Source organism: Leguminivora glycinivorella, chromosome 1, assembly GCF_023078275.1.
Source record: "Leguminivora glycinivorella isolate SPB_JAAS2020 chromosome 1, LegGlyc_1.1, whole genome shotgun sequence".
Lineage (NCBI taxonomy): Eukaryota > Metazoa > Arthropoda > Insecta > Lepidoptera > Tortricidae > Leguminivora > Leguminivora glycinivorella.
This window is the reverse complement of record NC_062971.1, coordinates 38,414,752-38,437,113: the sequence shown is the minus strand read 5'-3', so window position 1 is coordinate 38,437,113 and position 22,362 is coordinate 38,414,752. Positions and strand designations below refer to the sequence as shown.

At 37.1% G+C, this 22,362-nt stretch overlaps 1 protein-coding gene across 3 annotated transcripts in view; it reads left to right on the top strand.

Annotated features, from left to right (window-relative positions):
* The first annotated feature begins 406 nt into the window (after positions 1-406).
* Positions 407-22,362, top strand: part of LOC125230088 (protein borderless-like) — a 39,053-nt gene continuing 17,097 nt past the window's right edge. The window contains exons 1-2 of one of the 3 annotated variants that reach the window (XM_048135099.1): positions 407-560; positions 958-1,145. In XM_048135099.1, the coding sequence (XP_047991056.1) occupies positions 969-1,145 (177 nt within the window). In that variant the 5' untranslated portion in view covers positions 407-560; positions 958-968. Of the gene's footprint in view, positions 561-941; positions 1,146-22,362 lie in introns of all 3 variants that reach the window. The other 2 variants (XM_048135116.1, XM_048135108.1) reach the window with 2 other exon arrangements.

Here is a 22,362-nt window from a genome sequence, read left to right as displayed (position 1 = left end):
TATTTTTGGACATATACATATTTAAGTATAGTAATGCGACGTATGTGGTGACGGATGAAGAGTTAACACATTTCTATTATTTCTAATTACTTAATGATAAATGACTCGTACGCGCCCGCATGGTTCCAGGCATGCGGCAACCGATGCCCCCGGAACGCACCGCAGCTCGCACCGTCATCCGTCACTCGCACGTCATCCGCCCCGGCACCGGTCCCGTCCCGTCACCCGGCGGCCGGTGCGCGGCGCGAGCGCGTAGACAATGCTTGCCCACCGCCGCCGTGGGCGCGGGCTTCCGCCGACTCCGGCACACTCGCTGCCTGCTCCTGCGCCTTGCCCCGCCGCAATAAGGCCCAGCGCGGCGCGGGTGGGCTCCTGCATGGTAAAGTAGCGACATTACTCACGGCTCGGGCCGCGCGCGCGGGCTGCTCTCGCGGCGGTCAGTCGGAGCGAGCTCGCAGGCCTAGTCGCCAGCGGCCAGTGCTGGTAAGAACTCTGTCGCCATACATTTTGAGGAACTCGACTCAGTTCTTAGTTACACTTTCTCTAGCTGATCATTTTTAGTAAGTACTCAATATGTGTAAAGAACTTTTTAGATTGAAGATATTAAATAAGTACCTCTTTATTTACATTTATTTTTCAAGATTTACAATAAATTTCAAAATTCAAACTTGTTCTCTGTGAACTTCCCTATGTCATTTGTGGAGACGACAATTAAATGTAAGAATATGAATAAGCGCAAACGAACAAATACCTGCGTTGCTGCGTTAATGCTCTTGCCGGGATTTGAACTTGTCAACCGGCTTATCAGGCACAGGCAGGCTCACTCACATCTCTTACTTAAGCCAGATCGCGATCTACTTTCAATAAAAATATCCGATGATTTAATTAAAAAAAAAAAGAAATGAGTCGAGTTGTAATAAAAATAAAGCGAAAGAGTGTAGTGTGTGACCGCTGTAGGTAGTGCAGTGATGGTGTTGTGGTTGTTGTTGTCGGCGGCGGCGGCGGCGGCGGCGGCGGCGGGGGCGCTGCTGCCGCACACGCCGGAGCGCCTGCGCGCCTCGGTCGGGGGCTTCGCCGTCATGAACTGCCATCTCGACTTCCCCTTCGGCAACGAGATCCCCTACCACCTGCAGTGGGACAAAGATGTAAGACTTTCATCTTTATTAACCGACTTCAAAAAAGGAGGAGGTTCTCAATTCGACTGAATTTTTTTTTTTTTTTTTTTTGTATGTATGTTACTCGATATCTCCGAGAATCGTGGACCGATTTTCAAAATTTTTTTTTTGATCGAACGGGTATAACCCCGAGATGGTCCCATTGGCACCAAGTCAGGGTCTGATGATGGGATCTTGGAGAAATCGAGGGAACTCTTCAAATGTTATAGGCACATGTAATGTTTTTAGTGTATTTTTCAAAGGTACACCAGTATTTACGCCTGACGGTAGTAATTTTATGTGGCTGAGCTGATGATGGAAGGTCAACTCCTCAATGGTTAGGAGTTAAAGGATAATTCTTTCACTACTGTACATATATTCGGACTGATACATATAATATCACTAGGAACCACTAAAAATCAACAAATAAATTAACTTTTTAACAAAAAATAAAACCGCCTTCAAAAATAAGCGCGTTACAAAACACGGAGAAACTAAAAAGCAAAAAATAATAAACCTTTGAATTCAGATTTCTTATCGTATTGCAATAATCTAAACATCCAAATTATAAACAAATCAATTATTTTTGGAGTCGGTACCAGCCTGTGTATGGTTGGGTGGGGCAAACAGGCAATAGCAAGGCGACGAACAGGTCTGGTACCGACTACAAAAATAATTGATTTGTTTATAATTTGGATGTTTAGATTATTGCAATACGATAAGAAATCTGAATTCAAAGATTTATTATTTTTTGCTTTTTAGTTTCTCCGTGTTTTGTAACGCGCTTATTTTTTCCAACCAAAACATCTCACTTTGTCGCTTACCATAAGGGCGCTTTGGCAAGTTGTTCTTATGAATATCCCATGCATCTGCCAATCTCGTCCTTATGGGATGCGGTAAAGTGGGGCCTTTCGACTAGACAGACTTCCACACATTTTAACTACTCTACATTATGAACGTATAAGAGCAAGAGCGTAACTGTTCCTGAAACTTGTGTTTTTTTTTTTGCACAGCTGATCTTATATGGTTACAGCGGGGGTTCTAATTTAGTTTACAATAATGTGTACTGTATTAAAGGTCGGCAACGTCCATGCAAGTACCCATTGGGTATCCTTGTGATTCGTTACCTTGCCTAGCTCGTTTGCCACATTTAGGATCATAATAGAGTATTAGGTAAGGTACAGCGGGGCAAATCTCTCGGGGTTGGGCAATTGTAACTAATCCATTTTTTCCTTTATTACACTATAATGTAGTTCTACATATATATCACCACTGAACACGCCTACCATATATAACCGGTGGACACTCTATTTAATAACGCAAACATTGTAAAACATGAAAAAAATGGACCATTTACATTTGCCTCCCAGTCGAGATTTGTCCCGCTGTACCTTACCTCAAGTAAAATAATGTAATATTGGCTACGGGCGGCACTCTCTCCCAAAATGAGATTTAAGCTAGGTAAAGTACAATACAATACAATACAAAGCATTTATTCATGGTAAACAGACATAAAAAATACAAACAAATGGTTATAAAAAATACAGTATAAATATTGTTTACCACGAAATGGTAGGTAGGTGGTAAATGGTAAAAGTAGGTAATGCTTGAAAGGGGTGCGCCAAAGTTCATATAAAATTGTTATATATTGTAGAAATGTAGATTATTGGTAGTCCGAAAATGTTTCTCATACAATTTTACATTATAACGATCATTATTTATAACAATTTTATGTTAATAACTATCGTAACTTCGAATGACTTATGTTCATAATGTCATTCATCATAAATACGTTTTATACTAATGTTTATGTTTATATACTTATTGATCATAACGATTGCGAGTAATATAATTTATCGTTATATTATTGTTAACAGAACAGACGTGACAGTCCAGTTAGGTGCGACGACGAGCGTAGCGAGAAGGAGCGTGTTAGGTTGACCGTGAGCGAACCAGAAACGAATTTTTAATGTAGATTGTATATGTCACTGTAAAAGCTTCAAGCGCGCTTCTATAAATGGCACAAGTTTTTCATAGAACTTCCCCAAAACTTTTTAAATAATTTTATGATGAATGATTTTCTTAAACACAAAATTATGAATGTTATTAAATATTTGTATAGAATTTATGATTAAAAATTTTCGACTAAATGATTATTATGAACAGTGGTAGTAGTACTATTGATAATAATAAATAGTTATTTGTTATACAAGAGTGCAAAGTTGTATTTTAACGCCGAGTGTGGAATTGAAAAACGAGCAAGCGAAAGGATTATATAGTTGAACCACGAGCGAAGCGAGTGGTTTGAGAATAGAATCCTGAGCTTGCGAGTTTTTCAATACCTACACGAGAAGTAAAATACATTTGCACTCGTGTGTAACACAAAACTTTTCCCCTCACTATAGCGAGAAAAATACAACGCAAAAAACGCGTTTATTACTGCTTCCAGTAGTTCCACAGGTGGTAAAACATCTTCATCACTAGATTAACCCATTTTTATCAATTTTAAAGCAGAAAATTTGGCTCTATTCAAGGTCAAATTACTTTATCCACTAATGGATAAAATGCGTTTTTACCCGCTGGTATTAAAGGACAAAACACGTGTTTCCAAGCTAGTGAGGGGAAAACAAAATTATGAGAAATGATCATTCGGAGCACAAATCGGTATAAACAATAATTTTATAACAAATAATTTTATATGAGCCAATATGGACCCGCTTCAAAGATTTATCATCCTAATCCACGTTCTAAACTCGCAAGTTCAGGATTCTATTCTCAAACCACTCGCTTCGCTCGTGGTTCAACTATAGAATCCTTTCGCTTGCTCGTTTTTCAATTCCACACTCGGCGTTAAAATACAACTTTGCCCCCTTGTATAACAAATAACTATTATGAAACGTTTTCTTATTTATCAAATGATCACTGATCTCAAACTCGACCCAAACCTTATTGGTACTCCTTGAGGTGCCAGATCGACTCATTCTGCCACTAATTTTAATAAGTATGAGCGAGTTTTGTCAGCTGGTCGAAAACGATCCAATATGTATGTATACGGTATGTGGGACTGTCGGTAATAAAATGTCTTACGCTTCTTTAGGTAAGTTAGTGATTGAACCCAATATCATCGGCGAAACGAAAGCCCACAGTCCTCACTTGTTCAGACACTTGCCTACCTATAATGGGAGACGATCGGGCTGTCAAAGAGGGTTCTTGGGTCTGGTGGCTGGTGGCCTGGTGGCGCGTCGACCCAGTATCGCTGGGAGGGCTGTGTGGCGGCGGACCTGCATAGCTTCACGTCAGTGACTGGCAGGAGGCTGCACAGGATCGGGACAGGTGGCGTGCTCTCGGTTCAAAGGCCAAAGTTAAATTCGCTTTGCATCAATGAGCCAAAATACCTAGTTAGCTAGTTCATCAGGCAGCATCTGTTGATGAGCCTAACAACGTGTTAAATGCAACAAAAAAAATGCAAAAACCTGAAGTCTGTGCGTAGTAGATTCATGTTCTTACTTAGATGATAATTTGGCCTGTATCTGTGAAGGTTAGTAAACAACGCCTACTCTGAAACGAATCCTTATTAAGAACAGGAAAGGCAAATGCGAGTCTCCGCGATGACCCTAATATTTAGGCAACCGGTGTCCGAGGACACGTTACGGAGTCTGCGGTGTTGCTCACTCATACTCGTGTATCCACGAGTAGGTACTAGGTATAGTGATAATGATAATGCGGTTCATACAGGATTACTGTACACAAATTATTAAATTCTCACAAAAGCCAAGCCCTTAATAAGCCCTCCTGCTCCGCTCCGACCACACTGGGCTCATGGGCTGTTATACATTATAACATTTATATCAGCCAGCGTGGGAGCAGCATTACAGATTAATAGATATTTGTTTTACAAGGGAGCAACGTTGTTGTTAAACCGCACGTGCTAATATTGATACCCGAGCAAAAAATTCCAGCATTGAACCGCGAGCGCAGCGAGTGGTTCAAAAAGTGGAATTTTCGGCGTTGCGAGGGTTTCAAGGCACGAAGGTTAAACAAAATTTGCTACCGAGTGAAACAAAATTTTTCACCCACCAACTCGAACAAAATACTGACTATAAAACATCAAACTATATCAAACCCATCAATTTATACATTATTTATGATTCAAAATCATCATTTAGGTACAGGTAAAATCTACCAGCCAGCTTAAGACATCAAGTTTAAATTTGTATGAAATTACTTTGCACTCTTTTGGATAAAATGCAATTTTGCTATGTTTTCGAATAGCAAAGAGCCTTTACCAGTTGCTGCGACGTGCGGTGAAAACAATATACCATGCCCTCGCTCGCGAGAGTCGCGAGTGTCGTCTCATAGTGGGGTCATTACTGGCAGATTTGTATGGACGACATTGCAAAATGTTCGCAAAGGAAGCCACTTGGCACAGTTGTTCCTTGGGTCATTCTGAGCTATTTAAGCTCGGTTGACACGCGGTACCCCCCGACAGGTAGGAGGGGAAGGGGGGTAAAGGTACATCTCCCGCACTACATTCTGGGCTCCATATCTTCGCCCAGAATGTTACCAGATCGAGTTTGGTATCGTTTTCATATAATTCGAGGATAGGTTATTTATTTATGGAACAAACTTTTTGCCCGTTCATAGAAAAAAACGGAGAAAAATGAAAAATCGCAAAATTATTCGACGAAAATTTTCAGAAATTCGTCCATTACATTACAATCAAATAGTTGCGAAATTAACTTTAAACAAAAAATATGGTCACATAGCTCAGTTAATAAAAAATATAGCTCAAAAGCCATATTCAATGAAAATTAAATATTAATTTTTCAAGTAGGCATATTACAATGCGCATATGAACGTCAAATAAAGCTACGCCGGCTCTAACCCTACGCCTCAGCCTCGAGAAGATTTCAGTCCCCCCTCAGTTGGGAGGGGGGTATCCACTATGGGACCGGCAAGAAACTCGGCGGGCAACTTCTTTTCAAAACATTACATCTAATAATTAACATGCATTAAATAATAAGATACAATTTAACATGCAAAAGTATTCATCAAAGAATATGAACAGACTAGGTACTCTATGGAAATTAATTTCAATAAATTATATTATTGCTTAATAATACGTCGTTCTTCTTCAGAGAAAACATATCAAATTGTCACAGAAGAAAAAGATAATATGAATCTCAATGTCATTAAATATGTAATTTACACAACATAAAATATAAAATATTTGATGTGCTTTCTTATCTGAACTGTGTCCTCTACACATAAGTAATACAATTACATATTTTAATTGCTATTCGTTTTTTGTAGTTTCTGGTTCGGGCCATGCATGTTTGTCTGTCAAATAGTCCTCGACTCTGTAATAAGCCTTTAACATCAATGATTTTTTTAATGGTCCAAGAGCTGGCAGGATTTTGGAGTAGGTCCTTGAGGCAACCTGGAAAGGTGCTCAGATGCTTCTCTGATCATAGCCAACATCAGGTCTGCAAGTCTGGCAGCTGGGGAGCGGGGCTTTATCGAGCTATGAATTTTTAAAGATTTAATTTTTTGAGGCCCAAAAAAGGTGTTTGAGGCAACCTGGAATTATTAAAAAGTGAAAATAGAGTTCCTCAGAAGTCGCATAGTATTTATGCCAGATCATTTGGCCGGGTCCTTCACCGTGCCAGAACGGTACAAAGTGGTAAAAAAAAAATTCCAAAAAAGGTTCTTGAGGCAGTCTGTCATTTTTACCAGTGAAAGATGAGGGTCTAAATAGCCATGGAAAAATAATGCCATGACATGAGGTGGGGTCCGTACCCTGCCATTCGATCTTGAAAGTCAATTTTTTAGTTTTTCGTAAATAACTCGTAAACGGTGGCCCACAGCAAAAAAATATGTTAAACAGAAAATATCTACATAAAATTTCCTACAAGAAAGGTTTTGTACGTTTTTTCGATAGGATCAATATATAAATGGATAATTTAGTAAGAAAGTTTTTTTTAATCGATTACATGCTCCGTTTTTCGTCAATACCTCGTAAACGGTGGCCCACAGCAAAAAATTATGTTAAACAGAAAATATCTACATAAAATTTCCTATAAGAAAGGTTATATAACTTTTTTCGCTAGGATCAATTTTTTAGTTGGAAAGTATTTTTAAATAGATATTTGGGCCGTTTTTTGTTGATAACTCAAAAACGGTGGCTCACAGCCAAAAATAATGTTAGACAGAATTAATCTACATAATATTTCCTACAAGAAAGATTCTATACGTTTTTTCGCTAGAATCAATATTTTAGTTGAAAAGTATTTTTAAATACATTTCATGGGCAGTTTTTTGTTAATAACTCGAAATCGGTGGCCCACAGCCAAAAATAATGTTATACAGAATTAATCTACATAATATTTCCCACAAGAAACGTTCTATAACATTTTTCGCTAGAATCAATATTTTAGTTGGAAAGTATTTTTAAATAGATTACATGGGCCGTTTTTTGTTAATAACTCGAAATCGGTGGCTCACAGCCAAAACTAATGTTACACAAAATTAATCTACATAATATTTCATACAAGAAGGGTTCTATAACATTTTTCGCTAGAATCAATATTTTAGTTGGAAATTATTTTTAAATAAATTTCATGGGCCGTTTTTTGTTAATAACTCGAAATCGGTGGCTCACAGCCAAAACTAATGTTACACAGAATTAATCTTCATAATATTTCCTACAAGAAAGGTTCTATAATATTTTTCGCTAGGATCAATATTTTAGTTGGGAAGTATTTTTAAATAGATTTCATGGGCCGTTTTTTGTAAATACCTCGTAAAAGGTGGCCTACAGCTAAATAAAATGTTCACGAGAAAAAATCTACATAAGATTTCCTACAAGAAAGGTTCTAAGTATACGTTTTTTCGCTAGAATCAATATTTTAGTTGGAAAGTATTTTAAAATGGGCCGCTTTTTGTTGATAACTCAAAAACGGTGGCTCACAGCAAAAAATAACGATATACAGAATTAATCGTCATAATATTTCCTACAAGAAAGGTTCTGTAAGATTTTTCGCTAGGATCAATATTTTAGTTGGAAAATATTTTTAAATAGATTTCGTTAGCCGTTTTTTGTAAATACCTCGTAAACGGTGGCCCACAGCTAAATAAAATGTTCACGAGAATAAAATCTACATAAAATTTCCTTTAAGAAAGGTTCTATACGTTTTTTCGCTAGGATAAATATTTTAGTTGGAAAGTACATATTTTGAAATAGATTACATGGGCCGCTTTTTGTTAATAACATCAAAAACGGTGCCCCATTACCAGAAATAATATTAAACAGAAATAATCTATATAATATTTGCTACAAGAAACGTTATGTAAGATTTTTCGTTAGGATCAATATTTTAGTAGGACAGTATTTTAAATAGATTACACGAGCCGTTTTTTGCAAATAACTCGAAAACGGTGGTCCACAGCTAAATCAATCTTCAACGGGAATAACAAACATAAAATATGCTACAATAAAAGTTTTGTACGTTTTTTCGCTAGGATCAATAATATTTAAGTAGATTTATTTATTTATTTACACAAAGAAAATTACACAGTATGACAGTATACCTACAAAACTAAAGCACCGTGAATTTTAAATAAACATTACAAGTAACACAAAATTAAATATTAAATAAACAGCAAAATCAAAACATGACGCTCGTATAGCCCGGTCTACTGCCACGAACCATATCTGTTTTTTTGATTACATGTTGGAAAAGATGGACTCGCACCACCAAGTAGATGCGTTATACTTCGATTTCAAAAAGGCATTCGACTTGGTCGACAATGACGTACTACTGCAGAAATTTGCAGCACTCGGTTTCACCCCAAAGCTCTTGTCGTTTTTTGCTAATTACTTGAAAGATCGTAGCCAATACGTGCAAATGTCGAACTTCCGGTCTAGAAAATATTATACGCGTTCGGGAGTTAGCCAGGGGAGCAACTTGGGTCCGACACAGTTTCTTATTATGGTAAACGACCTTTGCAGTAGTATTGTTGGGGCGCATTTTCTCCTCTTTGCTGACGATCTCAAGTTAATGTTGCCAATAGATAGTTCCTTGGACTGCGACTTTCTCCAGCAGATGGTGGATACAGTGTCACGATGGAGCGCTAAGAACAAGCTGGAGCTTAACGCTAAGAAATGTAAAGCCATCACATTTACTAGGTCAAAAAACCCGATCACAGCGAGCTACCATCTTTCTGGCGTTCCGCTGGAGCACGTTTCCGCCATCCAAGATCTTGGTATTGGGTTGGATACTAAGCTCAACATGCACGATCACATCATAAGCATTTGCAAGAAGGCTAACAAGACGTTAGATTTTATCATGAGAACAGCCGCACAATTCAGTGACGTGAAAATTGCCCTACTATTGTATAATGCGTATGTCAGAAGCAAATTAGAGTATAATGCGATATAAACGCGTATAAACGCCCATCTGCTCGCAAGAATATCAACATTAGGTGCCACGTCTAAAAACTCATTCACTATTTGCAGTGCACGAACTAGCGGTTACTTGCGGCAAAACACGGTTCGAGCGGCCGGCACCGCCAGTAGGGGGTGCCTACATTCACGAAAAGCATATTTCGTCACCATCGATCTAAACTACCTAGATGCACCATCATGGCTTAGAATGTGTCCGCAGCAAATTGTGCTTGAAAATGTTCTAAGCACAATTGGGCGGTCAGTAGCGCTTCATCCGCCGTGTCGGCAACATGCCTAGAATTAGAATTAGAATTAGAATTATTTATTGCATATCACATTACAGGCATTGGGTGGAGTGGAACATATAGGTATACATGTGACACCCTGTAAGGGCACAGCAATATAGAGGGCTACAAGTAGGTAATTACTTAGATTAAAATATGATTATATACATTATTTTACACATTTCGTTACATTAACATACATTCAATAATTATCATTTGGTCTTACTAATACTATTACATTATTTCCTTACAAAAAATAAAGCACTATTGTATTTTCACTTACTGACTAAAATATTCGTTCATATTATAGAAACACTCGTTAACTAAAAACTGTTTCAGATGTTTTTTAAATTGATTAATGTTTTGCAGTTCTTTAATAGAGTTCGGAAGGTGATTGTAGATTTTTATAGTCATAAAATGTGGGCTACTTGTGACAAGTTTTAGTTTAGAAAAAGGCAATTTTAGTTGGTTAACATTACGGTTATTTCTTTTAATTTGGGTTGTATCTTGGTATGAGTACAAATCTAGGTGTTTCCTAACGAATTTACATGATTCGAATATATACATACACGCAACGGTCAATATTTCAAGTTTAATAAAATAAGGTTTACATGATTCCATCTGATCTATGTTTACTAGAGTTCTGATGCATTTTTTTTGCAGAATGAATACTTTTTCAATATCGCAGCTATTTCCCCAAAGAACCAGGCCATACGATATACGTGAATATGCATATGCGTAATATGCTGCAAGGGATGTCTGTAGATCCGAGACTCGCTTTAGATGCTGAAGAGCGAATATAAAGGATGATAATTTTTTTGACAATTTTATAATATGTTCTTTCCAGCTCATATTAGAGTCTAATTCTATTCCTAATAGGGTGGCAGAGCTCACTGTATCTAATTTAGAATTTTTATATTGAAAGTCTATTGCCAGTGATGATTTTTGATGAGGTTTAAATTCGATGATTTTTGTTTTATTTATATTGAGCTCTAGGTTATGGGAATGTAGCCAATTTGTAATTTTATCTAAGGTTGACTGTAATTTATTCTCAACTTCTATAGTAGTAGCACATGAGAACATTATAGACATATCATCTGCGAAAAGCGTGCTATGTTGGTCCAGTATCTTAGGAAGATCATTTATGTAGATGATAAATAGAATACAACCTAAGACGCTGCCTTGAGGGATAGACCCTCTAACGGGGACTTTATCAGATCTGATGTGTTGTATTGTTGCTCTATCGAAGTCCCTATACTCTATTTCTACATACTGGGAACGATTACTCAAATAAGACTTAAACCAGTCCAGCGCAATACCTCTAACACCTATGTTATATAATTTATCTAAAAGGATTTCATAACGGACTCTATCGTAAGCCTTACTCATGTCGAGTAAGAGACCCACAGCGTATTGTTTATCATTTATAATATTAAATATCTCTAAGGCATATTTATAGATTGCTAAGGTCGTCGAATGATTTTTCCTAAAGCCATTTTGGTTTTCACTAAAGATTTTGAATTTTTCACAAAAGGCGTAAAGGCGCTTTACCATAGCGGTTTCAAAAATTTTCGACGACGTGGGTAATAGAGAGATTGGTCGGTAGTTGTTTATCTCTGAGGTATCTCCCTTTTTGTGGATGGGTTTTATTAATGAGATTTTTAACGCATCGGGAAAAATACCTTGAGAAAAGGATTGATTTAATAGAAAAGTGTAGGGGCTGCATAAAGATTCTGCGCATGATTTTAATAGAACTGGGGGGATCTCATCTATGCCGAAGGTCGATTTATTTTTAAGATTTTTTAGAATTTTGAATACTTCTTCAGGTTGAGCAGGCCGGAGGAAGAATGAGTTATTTATTGAGTTTATTAGAGGTTGCCTGTTTACTGGGGTAGAGCAATCGTTTCCAATGGAGGAGAAAAAACCATTAAATATGTTGGCTATTTTTTGGGGATCGTTAATTGAGTTTTGGTCAGGTGTTTTGATTTTAAAGTTTATTTTATTTTGTGATGTGTTTTTATTTGTCTCATTATTTATTATGTGCCACATAGTTTTAGTTTTATTTTGGGAGTTATAGAACTGGCTCTTGTTGTGCAGTTTTTTTGATTTATGTATTGCTTTTTTCAGTATTTTGCAATATAATTTATAGTAATTTCTTAATATAGTATTTTCTGACTGTTGTACTAGTTTTTTTAATAGCCTTTTGTTACGGCAAGATATTTTTAATCCCGGTGTTAGATAAGATTTTTTTGGTTTTAATGTTATGTCAATTTTTGGAATGCATTTATCAAGGAGATCTTTCAAAGTGTTTTCGAATGAATTATAATTATCATTTACGGTTTTATTTATATTAATAATTGTATCCCATTTAATTTGTTGAAGTTCGTTTTTAAAATTACTTATATTTTTATCATTAAATAATCTTTTCCGTATAACCCAAGGTTGTGTACTTAATGAAACTGTTGGTGTACTTATCAAGACACCCTTGTGGTCTGAGAAGCCTAATTCGTTTACATTCACTTTCCAGCCCGTAGTTTTAAAATTTGTAAACAATAAATCTATACAAGTAGAGCTTGAATGCGTTACCCTTGTGGGATCCTGAACTCTTTGGTGGAAATTATGCGATAGCATCAAGTTACATATTCTATGTTTTTCACTACTATCTGAAAGAAAATTTATATTTAGGTCACCTCCAATTATTACACGTTTTTTCTTGTCTTTACATGCAATTATACTTAATAATTGATTTAGGCGAGTAAAGAAAGTTTCTGTTTCCCGTTTACAATTTGGCCAGTAAATATTAATTATTAGCAGATTGTGTTTTGGCAATTCAACTGCACACACCTCGAAAATCATTTCTAAAGATAATGATGTAATATCAGGCCTCTCAAAATATTCAATACCACGCTTTAACATTATGAATACACCGCCGCCTTCATGATGTTCGCGGCAAAAGAACGAGCATATGTTATAGTTAGTAATGTTTACTAAGTCTTTTTTTATTTTATTTAACCATGACTCAGAAACACATATGACGTGGGTTTGTGGATAATCTTCTGTAAATGCCTCTAATATATGAATTTTATTCCATACGCTTTGCATATTTTGGTACAAAATGCCGAAGTTAGGCTCGAAAAAATGTTTTTCTTGTAGCGTCTTCATTTGGAGGTTGAGTTGTCGTACTTGACGTCGATGCCAGCGGAGCCGATGAGTGAGTAGGTATTGTCTGTAGCGACTGTAGCTCGGGTACTTTTTGTCGGTCGTTCATTTTGTGCACTTGTGAGCAGGTTACGGTGTCCTCGGCGGGTTGCTTCATGACGTGGGTGCTTCCGGTTTCTTCAATGTACGGTTTTCCATTTATAAATAAACGGTCATTTCTAATTGTTGCGTGACAGCCTTCTCTTCTTGCTTTTTGTAGGATTCGTCGTAGTTCCTGCTTTTTCTTCAGGTCCGCAGGGCTGAGGAATTCAGTTACGCTAAGGCCCGCTTCTTTGAAGGTTTCCCTGTTTTCCAATATATATTTTTTTACCCTTTTACATATAAATTCAATTTTGACTGGTCTAGTTCTTCCTTTTTTGCCGATAAATGATATTGTATCTATATATCCCGCTACGTTAAAGTATAAGAGGTCGTAGCAAATGTTGGAAATTTTTTCTATGATGTCATTTTCGCTTTCCCAGTAGTTTTCTGCTAGGCCGTGTAAGACTAACACCTTTTCAGATGAGTTCATAGTTTTCTCATTACTTGTAATTTTGTTTAATTCCTGAATCTGGGTTCGTAGGGTTTCATTTTCAGTTTGTAGCGCATAACATTTTTGGTTCAGTGTTTCAATTTTACAATTTATGTCGATTATATTTTGTTTAAGTTCTGTCTGTTCCGTAGATATCTTTTTAAAGTTCAACTCAAAGTTTGATTTTATATCAGATATGGCAATTTGCATTTGTGTTTGTATAGACGTCTGTAATATTGATACGAGGTGTTTATTGTTTTCCTCCATCATAAGTCTAAATTTTGTTAGTGATATTTGGTCATCAGGTTGCTTATCTTCGCTGGAGGGTGTCAATGTATATGAGTATTTGGAACCTTGTAGAGATTCCTGCCGGAATGTATGCCCCTGGGGGACAGAGTAGAGTCACTGTCGCTTAGAGATTCTGGTTTATTTTGGGGGACCGGTCTTTTCCTTATAGTAACGTTAGAGTTATCTGCTATAGCAGGTTCGTCGGCGTATGTTGAAGAGAACTCGTTCTGCTGTAAGTTCATTCGCACTGGAGTATTTGCGTTATTTCCCTTAGGCTCCTTCGATCGGCATTGTGGACATTTCCAATTTCGTTTCCGTTCAGGAGACATGACGTTATCGAATAATTTAACTGGGACCCTGACACAGTCCAGATCATAGCACAAGCGACAAGATGAGCACGTTAGGTATCTCTTCTCTCCTATTTCCACACGACAACCTTCACATATTAGCGCCATCTTGCGGTTTTGTTCAGAACTAGGATGAGACTACTTGAGGTTAATGCGCTTACTTAGTTGTTGGTTCGTCACTATGATAACAGATGGCGCTGTTCTCAATACTCAGTATATCGATGAGTTGCAATTTTGATCTTAAAATATATTATTTATAGTTTGATGTTACACAGAGTTTGATAACTGGAGATATTGTTTTTATCACTAAATGGTTGATTTCACTATGATTCCGTACCACAAGATCACTTTTCACTAAGTTTTTGCCTCGTACGCGAATGATTATGAGTAGATTATGGGTAGATTTTTATTTATTGATATTCGCTTACGTAGTCCGAATCTTGAGCGGATACCACTTGTGCACGACAAACATAATTGTAACTATCTTTAATAGCACTTAGTTCGATTATTAGTAACACTTTCTTTTTTTAATTAAATATTCTTCACGGAGTCAATGTTTACTCGGCTACTACTAGCGCCCTCTCCTCTCGCCTAAGTGCTCCGTAAAAAAGTGCAAAAATAACACCTTATATACGTTAAAAAAGGATGACGTATCGTATTTCCGGTAAGTAATTGTTAATAATTTTATAATGTTATGCATTTGTGGCCAAAATGGCTTCCTAACTTACTAAAAACATTTATTTTCTAGAATAATTAAAGTAAATTCCTTGATTTGGTCTTACGCAGTTTGTCTCTTTCTCTCGCGCTATACTAGTAATGAGCGGACGGCGACAAAAGATGGATGAAGTGGAACATAGTTAAAAATGGAATGATGGAGTCGCTAATTTATATTTTTTGTAAAAGAAGCCTATTTCATATTATTAGTGTATGTATTTATTTATTATTATGGACCAATAAGTCTGAAATAAATGATTTCAATTCAATAATATTAATACATATCTCATAAATTACTTTAATTATAAAAAGAAACAACCCGGGAATAGCAAATTCGTTTTTAAGTAATAAAAAAGGTTTTTATTCCAGATTCCCAAAACAAGACGTTGAAAGGGAAAAATGGAGCAAGATTATAGCTGAGGAGCGGAGAGAAGATTTACCCACACAAAGCTTTGAAAGAAATTACGTAGAATAATAAATTAATGTCATCATTCAATTCTTCTTTGTTTTAATAGCTACTTAATTCATATTCTCCAAGTGCACCATCCCTCACACACACCACATACAATCCCTCAACTGTTTACCTTCACATAATCGCTACACATACACTCACTACACGCACACACAGATATTTGTTCCTGAGTCATGGATGTATCCTATGTATATAAGTATGTATTTATCTATTTAAGTATGTATATCGTCGTTTAGTACCCATAGTACAAGCTTTGCTTAGTTTGGGGCTAAGTTGATCTGTGTAAGGTGTCCCCAATATCTATTTATTTATTTATAAAAATACATACACACACACACACACACACACACACACATATATATATATATATATATATATATATATATATATATATATATTTATATATATTTATATATATATTTAAACAGTTTTTCGCAAAAATACCGCAAATTTCCTCATTCTCGCCTTTCATCTCATAGCGCGACTCCCATGATGCCTCTGTCCATCCTCGTTCCCAATTTAAAAATGGCGTTTAGATTGTTGCAGCGCGAACGAAATTAAACTTATGTTGGTTGCAATAAGACGTAGATTTGTTTAAAAATATGCACACCTGCGATCTGCAGTCATAAAATTTTATGGCTTTCGCGATGATCACATTCATTAATGTCATAACCGCCAATTGCTTGCATTTGAAATTGAACTCTAAGTACTAAGAAATAACGTTGTTTTTGTAAAAAAATTAAAGTAGTTTTTACTACATTGCGAAGTTTTCGTTTGTCAACTAGACGCACACATTTGCAACTAAGCGATCGGACACTTTTGAGTGTCGAATTTGTAGGCGATAGTGTATCTAGGGAAGTTTAAATCGATGTTCGTCACAGAGAGAACAAATAAACGGACCAGCTGGGATACTAAAACCGGGCAATCTGACTCCCCCTTCAAAATACCACATGCAACAGACATCAGCACGACATTACGCCTAACTTCTAACGAGAAGAAACCCAACGTCCCCAAAAGGAATTTTGTTGCGTACAAGAATCGGTAATACCCGTACATTTTTTTATAAAAGAAACGCAAAAATGTTTTTTGGACCTTTTCGAGCAGGGGATTCCAAACGGCTGAGGCTGTCTCAAGCTTACTTCTCACCAGGGTAGTATAAAGAAGCTTTATGTCCCTGGGATTGTCAATTCTTTGGCGTTGCGGACAACAAACCCAAGCCTGCGGTAACAGTCTGCAGCAAGCATTGTCATGTGCTCATGAAAGTTAAGGTGGGAATCTAAAACATAACCGCACAGTTGTCAACATTGAACTGAAGTTTCAGAAGTTTGTTTACAAGACTCAATTCATAAACCCGATCAATATCACTTTGTAAAGATTGTAAGTCAGAATCTTCCTGGACCCTGTAAATTAGTTTCAGGTCGTCAGCATAGAGTAGGCATTGCGCATGCTTAGGCACCAAGGCAAGATCATTGACCATAACACCAAAGAGCAGAGGACCCAGAATAGAGCCCTGACTGACCCCGGAACGGGTGGGGTAGGCACTCGACACAAAGCATCTGTGCTGCACATATTGCCGTCTATCACGTAGATAACTAGCAAAAAGGCAAAGCAGTTTAGGCGAGAAACCAATGCTGCATAATTTGCTTAAGAGTACGTCGTTATCTACGCGATCAAAGGCTTTTTTTAAACAAAAGTACAGCACGTCCACCTGCATCCCTCTATCTAAGTAGCGCGAAACGGAATCAACCAAGGTTAAGAGGCCTTATTCCTAAAGAAGAGCGTTTTTTGCAAAATGTAACATTTTTCATTCAAAACTATAATGAAACTATACTTAAGTGATTATTAAAAAACTGATAATGTTTCTAAAAGAACATATCTTAAGCTAGTTAATCATAATATAATATTTTAAAATATGTTTTTTTATACTTAAAACAAATCAGTTTTTTCGGTAGACGTTTTCAAATTTCGTAGTGGGATCACTCGTTTAGAATCGTGATTGTGCTGTTAAATATGTTATTTGGGGTAATAAATGATCACAAATCACAATCCTATTTGTTATATCCAGCACGGGAAGCATGGTCGCGCGATAGACGAAAAAATATCAGGCCGTCCGGATATCGCACTTACAAATAGTGCGATATGCTCCCCGTGCTGTACGAGGTAATCATAGTTTGACATTTTAAGATTTATTTGAAATGGTGGATAAATAACCTTCCGTATCTTCCCCATTTTTTCGATAAAAAGAGGTTTACATTATGTATTTTTCCTGCGATTCCTGCATTTATTGTAACTCTTAAATAATATTATCCTAAACTAGAACTTCTTGTTGACATATAAGAAAAAAATTATACATATAGGACATACCTGTCTGTCGACAGACATTTTTTTAAAGCACCTAAAATTCGAATAAAATACACTGTTGATACGGGCCCGCTCAGTCTGCGCCCAACGGACTTGCGTTCGATCGTCCGGCGCTCCTTGCTTTCGTAAGTAGCTAGATAGTTCCGAGAAATGCTGTATACTGCGACTTAACAAATCTTGATCCCGTGGGTGGCAAACAGGCATACGGTCTTATATATAGCTGCAACCCCACTGATTTCTAACCTCTCCCTATATCTGGAGAACGGCTAAACCGATTTCGACGGTCGAAGTGTCTTTGTATAGAGGGAGCGGGGAGACGTGTGGGAAAAATATGGAATTTGGTCTGCGACTCTTGGGTCAAAAAATGTTGGACGGCCTGGCTAAACGGGGGGAGATATTGGGGGGGTGCTCGACCAAATGTCATAGAAGACCCTGGATAGTTTTTGAAGCCGCCATTTTTTTTTTTCAAAATGGCCGACTTTTTTTTTTGTCGATTTTTCAAGTTTATCCTAGAGTGCTCAGATTTTGGTCATAGAATCTCTCTAGGGTCTAGAATAAAATGATATAAATTTTTTTTGAAAAATGCTACAAATGTGAAAAAAATTTCCACTTTTTTTGTATGGCAACTTTTAAACCGTAAGAGATAGCCGGGGGGTGCTCGATCAAATGTCATACAGGAGCCCGAGTAGAAAAAAGTTGCATCAAAAAAATTCAAAATGGCCGACTTTTTTTTTCAAGTTGGTCCGAGCGCGCTGAAATTTTGCATGCGGAGATGTATGGGCCCCTAGAATACAAAATGTCAAAAAAATTTTATCGAAAATCCAAGATGGCCGCCGTTATGGCAAAATAATTTTTTCTAGTATTTTCGCGAGCCCGAAGGGCGAGCTTCAGGGTGGGAGGCCGAAGGCCGACCCCGCGGAGGGCCGCAGGAACGGAGCTCACCTTTAGGCTCCCACCCGGGCCAAATCCAAGTAATTTCACTGCGGGCATAAAGTGCTCCCATACAATTTCCTTACAAAAGTGTCTTAAACAAGCGTAACCGGCGGGCCGAAGGCCCGACGGTGGAGCTTCGGAGCCGAGCGAAGGCCGAAGGCCGAGCTCCGCGTAGGGCCTAAGGCCCGGAGCGTCCCTGATCGACTCGCCGGCGGTCCGGGAAGTTGGAAAAATACTTTCCAACTAAAATATTGATCCTAGCGAAAAATATTATAGAATCTTTCTTGTAGGAAATATTATGAAGATTAATTCTGTGAATCATTACTTTTGGCTGTAAGCCACCGATTTCGAGTTATTAACAAAAAACGGCCCATGAAATCTATTCAAAAATACTTTCCAACTAAAATATTGATCCTAGTGAAAAATCTTATAGAACCTTTCTTGTAGAAAATATTATGTAGATTAATTCTGTCTAACATTATTTTTGGCTGTGAGCCACCGTTTTTGAGTTATCAACAAAAAACGGCTCAAATATTTATTTAAAAATACTTTCCAACTAAAAAATTGATCCTAGCGAAAAAAGTTATATAACCTTTCTTATAGGAAATTTTATGTAGATATTTTCTGTTTAACATAATTTTTTGCTGTGGGCCACCGTTTACGAGGTATTGACGAAAAACGGAGCATGTAATCGATTAAAAAAAACTTTCTTACTAAATTATCCGTTTATATATTGATCCTATCGAAAAAACGTATATAACCTTTCTTGTAGGAAATTTTATGTAGATATTTTCTGTTTAACATATTTTTTTGCTGTGGGCCACCGTTTACGAGTTATTTACGAAAAACTAAAAAAATGACTTTCAAGATCGAATGGCAGGGTACGGACCCCACCTCATGTCATGGCATTATTTTTCCGTGGCTATTTAGACCCTTATCTTTCACTGGTAAAAATGACAGACTGCCTCAAGAACCTTTTTTGGAATTTTTTTTTTTACCACTTTGTACCGTTCTGGCACGGTGAAGGACCCGGCCAAATGATCTGGCATAAATACTATGCGACTTCTGAGGAACTCTATTTTCACTTTTTAATAATTCCAGGTTGCCTCAAACACCTTTTTTGGGCCTCAAAAAATTAAATCTTTAAAAATTCATAGCTCGATAAAGCCCCGCTCCCCAGCTGCCAGACTTGCAGACCTGATGTTGGCTATGATCAGAGAAGCATCTGAGCACCTTTCCAGGTTGCCTCAAGGACCTACTCCAAAATCCTGCCAGCTCTCCGTCTATAAGTAGTTCTTAAGAGCTGGGAGGGGTAATCTCAAAGCAGTGTCAGGTAACTTATTATAAAAATGAATGCATTGCCCAACAAATGACTTCTGTACTTTACGGACACGAAACTTCTTTATGGCAAGCTTATTTTTGTTTCTAGTGTTATAATTATGGATATCAGAATTCTTAGTGAAACAGTCTAAATTCTTAACAACATAAATGATACTATCATAGATGTATTGGGAAGCTACAGTTAAGATATTAATTTCTTTGAAGAGTTCTCTTACTGATTCACGTGTTCCTAAGTTGTAAATAGAACGAATGGCTCTCTTTTGTAATACAAAAATAGTCTGTATGTCAGCTGCTTTGCCCCAAACCAGAATACCATATGACATTACACTGTGAAAATAACTATGATACACTAGGCGAGCTGTCTCAACATTAGTCAGTTGCCTGATTCTCCTAACGGCGTATGCGGCTGAACTTAATTTGTTTGCTAGTTTCCTTATATGAGGACTCCATTGTAGATTTTTGTCCAATGTTAAACCAAGGAACAGTGTTGTATCTACCATCTCTAAGCATTCATCATTCAAAAGTATTTTTGTATCGATTGGTTTAACATTCGGCAGAGAAAATCGAATACATTTGGTTTTCTTAGAATTAAGAAGTAAATTGTTGACAGTAAACCACTGCAGCTAACGTGCTATTAATTACATTGTAATATTTGTAATCCGTAGATTTTCGGTCAACATTAAAAAGCAGTGATGTATCATCAGCAAAAAGTACTATTTCACAAAAGTTTTCTACTATACATGGCAAATCATTTATATAAACCAAAAACAGGAATGGACCTAAAATAGAGCCTTGTGGCACTCCTAATTGGACTACAGTCCCACTAGAGCGAGTTTTGTTAACAACAACTGTTTGTGTTCTATTGCTAAGGTAAGAAGACATAAAGTTTAGGGCATTTATAGACAAACCATAGTGTTCTAATTTCAAAATGAGCGTTCCATGATCCACACAATCAAAGGCTTTTGAAAGATCACAAAATATGCCAATTGCATCACAAGAATTTTCCCAAACATTATATATATGTTTAATGAGTACCGAAGCAGCATCGGTCGTGGAACGGCCCCTTGTGAAACCGAACTATTTGCTTGTAGGTAATCTATGTCTGTTGAAGTGTCCCAGTAGATCATTTAACATTAGCTTGAAGGAAATTGGTTATATCACTCGAATCGCCCGATTTAAAAAGCGGTATGACTTTGCTACATTTCATAAGATCTGGAAAGGAGCCTTGTGAAATTGAAATATTATATATTACAGCCAAGTAAGGTGCTATTATATCTATGACATGACTAATTACTTTAACTGATGTTCCCCATAAGTCTTCCGTTTTCTTTAAATTGAGTGACTTGAATGTTTTAACAATATTTACAGAGTCTACTTGACTAAATTAAAATGTATAACATTAGCACAAAGTAATGAATGGGCTTGAGCCGCAGAAGAATGTAAACATTTTGTGGTGTTAACGGCTATGTTTGAGAAATAATCTTCGAATGCCGAGGCAACATCGCTGTTCGACACTATTTATTGATTATCTGAACAATGTTGACTTGACAATCGCGTCCGACACTTTCAATTTAGAACTAATAAAGTTTTTCTTGGCAGTTAAACACACTTTCTTGAAGATTCTTGAGTAGTGTGTAATGTGTTAACATATAAAAAAAATATAAACCAAGACGCGGCCGCACCGCGCTCACGAAATGTACAATTGTACATCCCCCACACTGCATTCTGGGATTTCTGGGCTAAATATCTTCCCGCAGAAAGTTATCAGACCGAGTTTGGTGTTGTTTTCATATAATTTGAGGATAGGCTATTCATTTCTGGAACAACATTTTTGCCCATTCGTAGTTTTCTAACGGAGAAAAATGAAAAATTGCAAAATTTATTCAATGAAATTTTTTGGAAATTCGCGATTACAATCATATAGTTGTGAACATAAGTAAATAAAAAATATGATCATATAGCCCTGTTAACGACGACCCCGCGCCCGCGGCCGCACGTGCAGGACATCGCGACTCGACACATCCTCATATCTGCTTGACCAATTACTGGCACATTACCACATTTCACGGCTTAATTATTCAAGTAGCTCGGACAACTTGCTCTACGCCTCTTGTTAATTAAACATATTAGAGGTCATTCACATTGCACTACAATAAAATTGTTAGTTGGGACTGTTGGGATGCTGATGCTGTATTGTTTTTGTGAGGACAGCCAAGAACGGTATCTGCAGTCAGAATATTTCGTTAATTTTGTGTTTCCGTAGCGCCTTATTTCCCTGTTTTTTGTTTTGAC